Source organism: Podarcis liolepis (genome assembly GCF_965112155.1).
Source record: "Podarcis liolepis genome assembly, chromosome: 14".
In the NCBI taxonomy this organism is placed as follows: Eukaryota; Metazoa; Chordata; class Lepidosauria; order Squamata; family Lacertidae; genus Podarcis; species Podarcis liolepis.
Genome location: NC_139569.1, coordinates 36,844,006 through 36,852,975, shown reverse-complemented (window position 1 = coordinate 36,852,975; position 8,970 = coordinate 36,844,006). Strand labels below are relative to the sequence as shown.

At 47.3% G+C, this 8,970-nt stretch overlaps 1 protein-coding gene across 1 annotated transcript; it reads right to left on the bottom strand.

The window, feature by feature from the left end:
* Nucleotides 1–531: 531 nt before the first annotated feature.
* On the bottom strand, nucleotides 532–8,600 carry LOC310693401 (ras-related and estrogen-regulated growth inhibitor-like protein). The gene is made up of 4 exons (XM_083475377.1): nucleotides 8,363–8,600; nucleotides 6,601–6,654; nucleotides 4,905–4,981; nucleotides 532–3,456 (listed from the first exon to the last, which is right to left on the bottom strand). Exons 1-4 carry the CDS (start codon nucleotides 8,499–8,501, stop codon nucleotides 3,031–3,033), a joined length of 696 nt encoding a protein of 231 aa, XP_083331503.1. The 5' UTR covers nucleotides 8,502–8,600; the 3' UTR covers nucleotides 532–3,030.
* Between the last annotated feature and the right edge of the window lie 370 nt (nucleotides 8,601–8,970).

Sequence of the window (8,970 nt, the reverse complement as noted above, 5' to 3'; positions counted from 1 at the left end):
CCAGCATGACTAAGCCACTTCTGGCGAACCAGAGCAGCGCATGGAAACGCCGTTTACCTTCCCGCCGGAGCAGTACCTATTTATCTACTTGCACTTTGGCATGCTTTCGAACTGTTAGGTTGGCAGGAGCAGGGACCGAGCAACGGGAGCTCACCCCGTCGCAGGGATTCGAACCGCTGACCTTCTGATCGGCAAGTCCTAGGCTCTGTGGTTTAACTCACAGCGCCACCCGCGTCCCTCATCCAGGCATGTACCAGAGTACAAAAACATCCAGGAAGGGTGTGATCAAGTGTGGGCTTAGGAGGGGGAGAATCTCAAGGGCCAGATAGAGACACCAAGAGGGTTCCCCATCCCTGCCCTACAGCGTATTCCTTCTAGCGTGGACAAAAACAGAAATCCAAGTAAACAAATAAACATCTTGTTCTCTGCCCATTTTCTGGGCAGTATGACAGCTGCCCTGCCCCTTGTCACCTGGCTCCAGGAATGCTCCCTTTCCCTCACCCTGTTGAGAACAAAAGATGACCCCCAAACTGCCTGAACAAGAGGTGCATTTGTCTTTATTTTACTCCCTTGTGCACAAAAGCAAAGTACCAGCATAGAAATGAGTCTAGAAACAGCCACATCCATCTTATTTACACACTCAGCCTTCTCATCGCACCGTAGAAAGAGGAGCACATGGTAGTGACTTGAAATTACACACATATATTCAGGAAGTGGCTATGCATTGTAGAAATGGCAGTGTGAAGGGTTCAGATCCAAGACTCATTTTCAGTTGTAGGCTGCAACACTAGAGCAAAAGTGGAGAATCCTGCCCCCACCCAGGTATTGCTGAACAAAAGCTCCAATTCTTGATGACTGGCCATGGAGCTGATGGGAGCTGAAGTTCAGCACCATGTATGCAGCAATCTCATTCCAAAGAAACCAACTCCAGGGTAGACCTTGTAACTTCTCTCCACTAGGCTGCTATCTGGGAATTGGTTTCCTTTGCATGCAAAGGAATGATTTCAACAGCACATATCGAGTGCTTCTCCCTCTGCACTGAACAGCTACTGCCCAACCCAACCTGTGCATCTGGGGTGAAAGGGTAAATCATCTCCTTGCAACCTTTCTCTGCCAGAGGAGTCGACTGCTCCCAATTCCTTGCACTTTCCATCGCTTCTTAGGGGCCCCAGGGACAATTTTCCAGCAGAAGACAAGCTCCAGCTCCTCTCTGGGATCGGGCTATTTAAGACCTACCACACCCACACAAGGCCCTGGAAGGAAGCCATGTCTCCCTTTGCACAGGCGTGTGCTGTACATCACTTAAGATGTACTGCTGCCAGCTGCCAGCCAACGGATCGGGAGGGAGGGGTGGCTGATTAGGACATGGAGTTCCAGGCACCTACTCACATCGCTGCAGCTTAGCAGTAAAGCAGTCAAGTCGAAAGCAAGCAAGACAGAACCGGAGGCTGGAGGAAGACTTGGCAAAGATTCTTGCCTCTTTGCTCAGAACACGCAGCTGACAGTATGCTTCTTCCAAGCGGCTGTTACCAAGGCGGGAGGAGCAAGGACTCGACAGCAACATGTACAGGGAGAGGCTAAGATCATACCATATAAGCTTGCCCCATTCGGCCTCCACTGAGCTTAAGAGATGGGAATGCTTTGCATGAATAAAGTCCCAGATTCTACTGTTCAGGTCCAGCATCACCAAGCAGCCCCACCACTGTTGGAGACCGCAGCTGGGTTTTAATTTCCCACAATGCCCCATAATGCTGCTCAGGGGCACAAGTGGAAATTAAAATGTCGGGGCACACCCAACCCCTGCCCCAGGGCCTGCAGCAGTGCTGATAAGTCTGTTGGGGGCCACCTGTGCAGAGGAAGGACCACCAGAGGTGACCGTGCTGAAGTCACCTGAATCCCTGGCCTCTCCAGTTAAAGGCTCTTGGGTAGCAGACCTGGAGAAGCCTCTGTAAGAGTTGTTGCCAGCAAGCCAAATTAGGATGTACTGGGTCAGGTGGATGACTCAGTGTAAGATAGCTCTGTACAGTGTTATTCCTATTCCAGAGCTGACAATGAGATTTGCAATCCCATGCATCGAGTGAAATTCCCATCTGTGCCATGGGGTGTAAAATGAAGATGTAGGATGGTTGCATCCACACATTTAAAGCATCTTTATGGCCCCCTCCCAAATAATCATGGGAACTGCTGTTGCCCCCTCTCAAAAAGCTACAATTCCCAATACCCCTAACAAACTACAGTTGCCAGTATTCTTTGCAGGGCGAGAGCACACTTTAAATGTGAATTTAAAATATGGTGTGGATGCAACCGTTGTCTCTTTCAGCCATTGGTCCGAAACAGCCTTTTCTCAATCTTGGTTTCTCAGGGGCTCTTGAACTACCTCCCCCATCATCCCTGAACACTGGCCATGCTGGCTAGGAATGACAAGAGTTGTAGTCCAACAACATCTAAGAATCCAAGATTGAGAAAGGTTGGTCTAGAGATATGGCCCTGTGCAAAAACCAAGGTTTTATAGCAGCTCTCGTGCATCAATATAGGAGATTGAAATGCAGACCCCCCCCAGCTTAAATCAAGGGTCTTGGGCAAGAAACTAGCTGCCCCTGATCCAATTCCTACTGTGTGAAAGTTCAGGGGGAAGGGAACGTTCATCCCCCCTTAAGGGCAGCCTGGCACCTCTTGTATTTCAACACCACAATGAATCACTTTATTGCCTATTGAGTCGCATTGCCCTGCAGACTCCTGCCTATGGAGTAGGGTTAGAAGAATGAGATACCCTACTCCAGGCAGTGAAGGCTGGATGCCATGGTGTTTCTCATATTCTCAGTCCATCTCACTAGTGGGGTGGGTGCCCATTGGGACTGGTAGGGCAGAAGGCAAGGAGACCAACAGTAGGTGGTGCACAGCCACTGACAGTCCGAGCCTGTACTGATGGGTCGTACATAAGAAGGCAGGCAGGCGGGAGCTGGCTGACGGCAGGCTGAGGTTGGTGGGGCAGTGCCCTGTTTGCCCTGGCGGACCAGCTTCCACCATGTCTCACATGGAGTCTGTTCTCTTCCGGGCAAACACAGCAGACACACTCTTCACGATGCTGCGAATCCCAGTGCCTTTTTTCACGGCCAGTTTGGCCTCGCAGATGCGTTCCGCCAGGCTGTTGAAGACCACGAGGGCCCCGTGGTAGGCCTCTGCTGCTGACACCTCGTAGAACTCACAGTCTAAGGAGAGAGCCAGGAGCCTGCCCTCCTCGCTGGAGACCGTGCGCCGGTGGTGCAAGTCTCGCTTGTTGCCCACAATGACAATGGGCACTTTCTCCTGGGCTGGTCCTTCCTTGGCTGCCTTGATGAACTGGATTTTGGGCTGCACACTGTTAAAGCTGGCTCGGTCACAGATGCTGTAGACGAAGACAAAGCCATCGGCCCACTGGATGCGCTTGTCCTCAGAAGAGCTCTCATCTGTCCACTCCTGAAAAGGAAGGGAAATGTAAGGGTTCCCATGTTTAGTCTATTGATTGGTTGCTCTTTTTTATTGATAAAAGCAATGCCCTTATTAAACAGTTGGCCTGCAAATATAAAGCATTCCCTTGGCGGGGAGAGAGAAGGAAAGATGTATCTTCTAAGCTGGATTGGAGAACCTGCAGTTCTGCAATGCTGCTGGACTCAGCCTCAAGCAGGATTGCCAATGGTCAGGAATGATGGGAGTTGCAGCAATATATTGAGCCCTCCCAACCCAATATGAAAGTAATAATAATATCTTCTTCATCACAATTATTGTTTTTCACATATGCAGATTTATTCAGTTTATTGACTGAAGCTCATGTGACTAAAATGTAATCTAATCAGATGACAAATGAGAACCCAGGAGATGCAATAAAATAACATTAACAAGGCCGGTCTTTCAGAGGAGCACCATAGAATCATATCATCTACATCCTCAGTTTGGTTGAGATCCCATATCAGCTCAAGTCAAGAAACAAACGCCATTGGCCGGAATTCCCATAGTTACGGTAGTCAGGTACTTCTCAAGAGACTAATCCTGTGCAAACCAGTCTCACACACAGCTTTTAAACTTGCTGCACTCTCGTCAAGAGGAGACTCCTATTTCCCTTGTAGAGCAATAATTCCCTGAGCTCCCTGGGAAGAGGGATTGATTGCTAAACCACTCTGGGAATTGTAGCTCCGTGAAGGGGAACAACTCTCAGCACCTTTAACAAACAACAGTTCCCAGAATTCATCGTGAAAAGCCACGGCTGTTTAAAGTGATATAAGAGGGCAGATGGGGCCTTAGAAAGTGGAGTTTTACACACACAGAGAGAGGAATTTGGCACGAAGCTTGTAATTTAAAGGTACTGATCGTCTGCCAGACCTTTGGGAACTAACTGAGATCAACTGGGAATATTTATATACTTAACTGTTGCTCGCTTTGCATTTGTTTTAAATAGTTTACTTTCTTATTAAAAAAAAAATCCCCACCCCCCACAATCATAGCACTGCCCATGAATCTCTTGTCAACCTTTTGTCATAGCTGTTCAAAGGCGGAGTATAAGTACTGGAAGTCAAATGAAGGTGATAGTGTGGATGGTTAAGTCCAGTCAAAGGTGACTATGGGATTGCAGCACTCATCTTGCTTTCAGGTCGAGGGAGCCAGCGTTTGTCCACAGACAGCTTTCCAGGTCATGTGGCCAGCAAGACTAAACTGCTTCCAGTGTAATGGAACACTGTGACAGAAACCAGAGCGCATGGAAACACTGTTTACCTTCCCGCCACAGCGGTACCTGTTTATCTACTTGCACTGCCATGCTTTCAAACTGCTAGGTTGGCAGGAGCTGGGACAGAGCAACGGGAGCTCACCCCGTTGCAGGGATTTGAAACACCAACCTTCTGATCAGTGATAGCGTAGGATAACCCCCTCACCTGCGAGCAAGGGAAATCCCAGATGTGGAAGAGGATCTCTCTGCCTTCCGCTGCCAAAGTGTGGGTGTAGATAGACTCTGGGTGGGGGAAAAGCATACAGTTCATGTTTGCCAAAAAGCCACTCCCGATAGCTCTGTTCTCTCGCTTCTCCTCTCTGTGTCTGCTCCTCTGCCACTCCCTTTCCAACCTCTCCAGGTGTTAGCAACTGGCAGCCTCGTAAAGCAAGAAACGAGAACTGAAAAGTTTTATACAGTTTCGATCCCTGTATGGGACAGCAGAATATTCCTGCACTGCAGGCGGTTGGGCGAGATAATCCTCAGGGTACCTTCTAACTCAACAATTCTATGAATCAAGGTTTCTCCTTCCTCCTTAATGACAACTTTATACAGCCAAACCTCAGTTCCCAAACACCTCCATTTTGGAATGTTTCAGCTCCCAAACAACAAAAACCCGGAAGTAAGTGTTCCGCTTTTCTAACATTTTTCGGAAGCCGATCATCTGACACGGCTTCCGCTTCAGTGCAGGAAGCTCTTGCAGCCAATCGGAAGCCGTGCCTCGGTTGTCGAACATTTCGGAAGCTGAATGGGCTTCCAGAACGGATTACGTTCAACAACCAAGGTTTGATTGTACACACAAAATGGCACACTGTGTGGAGGCAGCTACTATGCAGTGTTAGTTATAAGTGGCCTCCTTGTGGCAGCTGTGCAGCAGGCTAAGAATCTTGACCAGCTGGAGGACTGAGAAGGCCCCGGGGAAAGCAGCCTCCAGGTCCTGGTGGGCCCGCATGGGCTTATCTGGCCTTGTTGATGGTGCTACAACCAGTGCCAGATAGCTTAGAGCTGCCATTTTAATTTTCCATAGTGCCCAGGAGTAGTGCTATGTTGGAGCCACCACGTGATGTTAAAATGAGGTCATAGAAAGTTCCCTTATTGGCCCACCTAGCTCAGTACTGCCCACACTGACTGGCAGACTAGGGCACGGGTAGGCAACCTAAGGCCCGTGGGCCAGATCCGGCCCAATCGCCTTCTAAATCCGGCCCGCGGACGGTCCAGAAATCAGTGTGTTTTTACATGAGTAGAATGTGTCCTTTATTTAAAATGCATCTCTGGGTTATTTGTGGAGCCTGCCTGGTGTTTTTACATGAGTAGAATGTGTCCTTTTATTTAAAAAGCATCTCTGGGTTATTTGTGGGGCACAGGAATTCGTTCACTATTTTTTTCCCCAAAATATAGTCTGACCCACCACATGGTCCGAGGGACGGTGGACTGGCCCACAGCTGAAAAAGGTTGCTGACCCCTGGACTAGGGTGTCCAAGCCCTACCTAGAGATGTCAGGAGATTGAATCTGGCACTTTCTGCATGCAAAGCAGATCCACTACAGGACGGAGGTCCCAGGGCTGGTTTCAGGTTTGGAGAAGCAGGCATCAGCGCAGAGACAGACTCTGGCAGCTGCCTGAGAATCCCATATCCTGGCACTTGTTTTTCCTAGAATCCCCTCACTGGGTGGTATTCCGATCTACCCATCCCTTCCTGCTCCACATTTCACGGCAGAAGGAAACAACCCAGCCCTTTGCACAGCATCCATTTTTGCAATTGGGATTTTTTCTTGTTTTTTTTCAACCATCCAGCCCCCCAAGGGTGACATGAAATTAACAGGCACAAATCTGTCCCGGCAATGATGCAATTATGACACTCACCCATGTCTCCATATTCCCCGATGAACCTTCTAGTGAGAAAGCGCACTGTCAAAGCTGTGAAAAAGAGTGGGAGTTGTAACTGTTATGTAGGACAGATATTGAGATTGGAGGGGGGGACCTTTGTTCTATTCTCAGAAAAACAAAACAAAACCACACCACCCCAGACACAAACTCAAACCTGCAAATATGAAAGTTATCAAAATTAAGTTTGCTGGATTTGTAGCTGATCTGACAGCTATTCCCCCCCCCCCCCCCGAGGAGAAAATCTTAGGTTTTACAGAGCCAAAAGCATAATTTTGCACATGGTTTATAACCATGTGCTAATGGCCGTTTCCAACTAGTGCTAATGGCCATTTCCAATTAAAGATGTTTGCACAGTTGTAGGTCGCTACCCCTGTAAACATCTATAATTATAGCACAATCCCAATCATGTTTAGTTCCACTGAGCTGGTTTGCATGTAATGCTGTGCCAAACCATGACTTAGCATGAACACTTGAGGAGAATTGCAAGCTGCGGAACTCCTCTCCTGGTATTGTTGCCACCATACGACCTGGGCCTAAGCCATGGTTTGGTTTAGCTTTCCATTTGAACCCGAGCCTGTGGTTTGTCTCATTCTAGACAGACCATTTATAGCTAAGGTTTGTTCATTTGTTCGCAGTTCATGGTTTGTAAGTAAGCCAAATTATGGCGTCGCTCACATAAAGGCAGCAGGAGGAGAACTGGGCAAGGAACACACACGATCTTCTCTCTGGGAATCTTCACACTTGTGCATTTGCACTAAACCATGGTTTGGTTTAGAGTTACATGCACACCAGCTTACTGCACTCTGTGGAGCTTGCTCCATAATAATTGTATTCAGGATAGAAGCCTTATTTCTAAGTTCAATTGAATTTTTGTGGAATTTCCTTCATACCAAGTTCCATAACACTTGGGGAGCATATGGCTGGGCTGTTATTTTTTCTTTATTTCTTACATTTCTGCTCCACCTTTCTTCCACCATAGAACCCACGGTGACATAAATATAGTTCCCACACAGTCACCCATCCAGGCATTAACCAGGCTCAAGCCTGCTTAGCTATGACAAGATGGGGACTTTGTTTGCCTACAGGCCATTTGCTAGCAATACCTCAATGACCTAACATCCAAGTTAGTATGCAAAAACTCACACAAAAAAAGATGCAGCTATTGACAAATTATAGAATATATTTCATGTACGGATGCAATCATTATGCTTCAGATTACTGTAGAGTTTCTTTAAAGTAAGGCTGCAATCATTTGTACCTCTACTTGAGAGTAAGTCCCATTGAAATCAGCAGGATCTACTTCTGAGCAAACATGCACAGAAGTCCACTGGAAATATATACTGCGAAAGAGTTAAGAAACAAAAAATAATTTTTAAAAAGGCATTTGAGTGAGCTGTGAAATACTGCAATCTTCCCTCTGCACTTCATATCATTTAGCAAATCTGATGAGAGGTTAGCAATTGGCTCATACAACTGGATCATAGTGGATCATGCAACTTTTCTTGTGTATTGTAAATATCGAACTCACAAAACATTGCTGAGTTGATTTCCACCCTAGCTACCTTTTGTGAAAGGCAAAAGAGACACACGTTAAATTTAAGTTTTGCATGAAGATCAAGTTGAGAAGTCCCCAAAATAGAGGGTTTCTGTCTTTGAGGGGGTGTTTCCAGCATCAAGTTTCCAGGCTTCCATCGTTTGGCTCACCTTTCGTTTACTTTCTCCCAGTGACAGAACTCACCTGATTTTCCCACGCTGTCTGCTCCAAGGACCACCACATTGGCTTCCACTTTCAGTGGCGAAGGAGTGGGTGCCTCCACCCCAGACTGGTGGTCTGGAGTGAAGCTGGCACTTCTACGCAGAGGGATTCGGAGGACCATTGGTGGATCTGTTCTCACCCAATCTGTCAACCACTGACTTGTCTCTTTGCTGCTTTCCTCTCTCTGTTCAGTCAGAAGGAGAATGACTCCCTTTCTCACTGCAGCTGGAGGAGTGATTTGCATGGATCATACCATTCCTAATGAACGGGAGGGGTTTCACTCAGGGGAGCTGCTAGGTGAACAGATCCCCAGCTATTAAAAAACAGACCATGACAGCAATGTAGCAGGCTAATTTTATTCACAATAAAATTGTCAAGAGGAACTAGTGGTGAGATTGACCCCCCTGCATTGGAGTAGTGGGAGAATCCAGGTGGGGCTCATTCTTTCTATATAGATTTCACCTCCAGTATTTTCCATTTATTATACACACAACCCAATATGGGATAAGATGAACCCCATCATGTCTTCAAAGTGCATATGATTGGTATCTAACACTGAGTAAAATTGAGTAAAAATGTACAAAACAACT

Coding starts and splice junctions, on each gene's coding strand:
- LOC310693401 (XM_083475377.1), bottom strand. CDS start 8,501: ATGGTCCTCCGAATCCCTCTGCGTAGAAGTGCCAGCTTCACTCCAGAC. Junction 6,655..8,362: donor AGACAGCGTGGGAAAATCAG/GTGAGTTCTGTC, acceptor TCTTTTTCACAG/CTTTGACAGTGCGCTTTCTC. Junction 4,982..6,600: donor CGGGGAATATGGAGACATGG/GTGAGTGTCATA, acceptor TCCCCCACCCAG/AGTCTATCTACACCCACACT.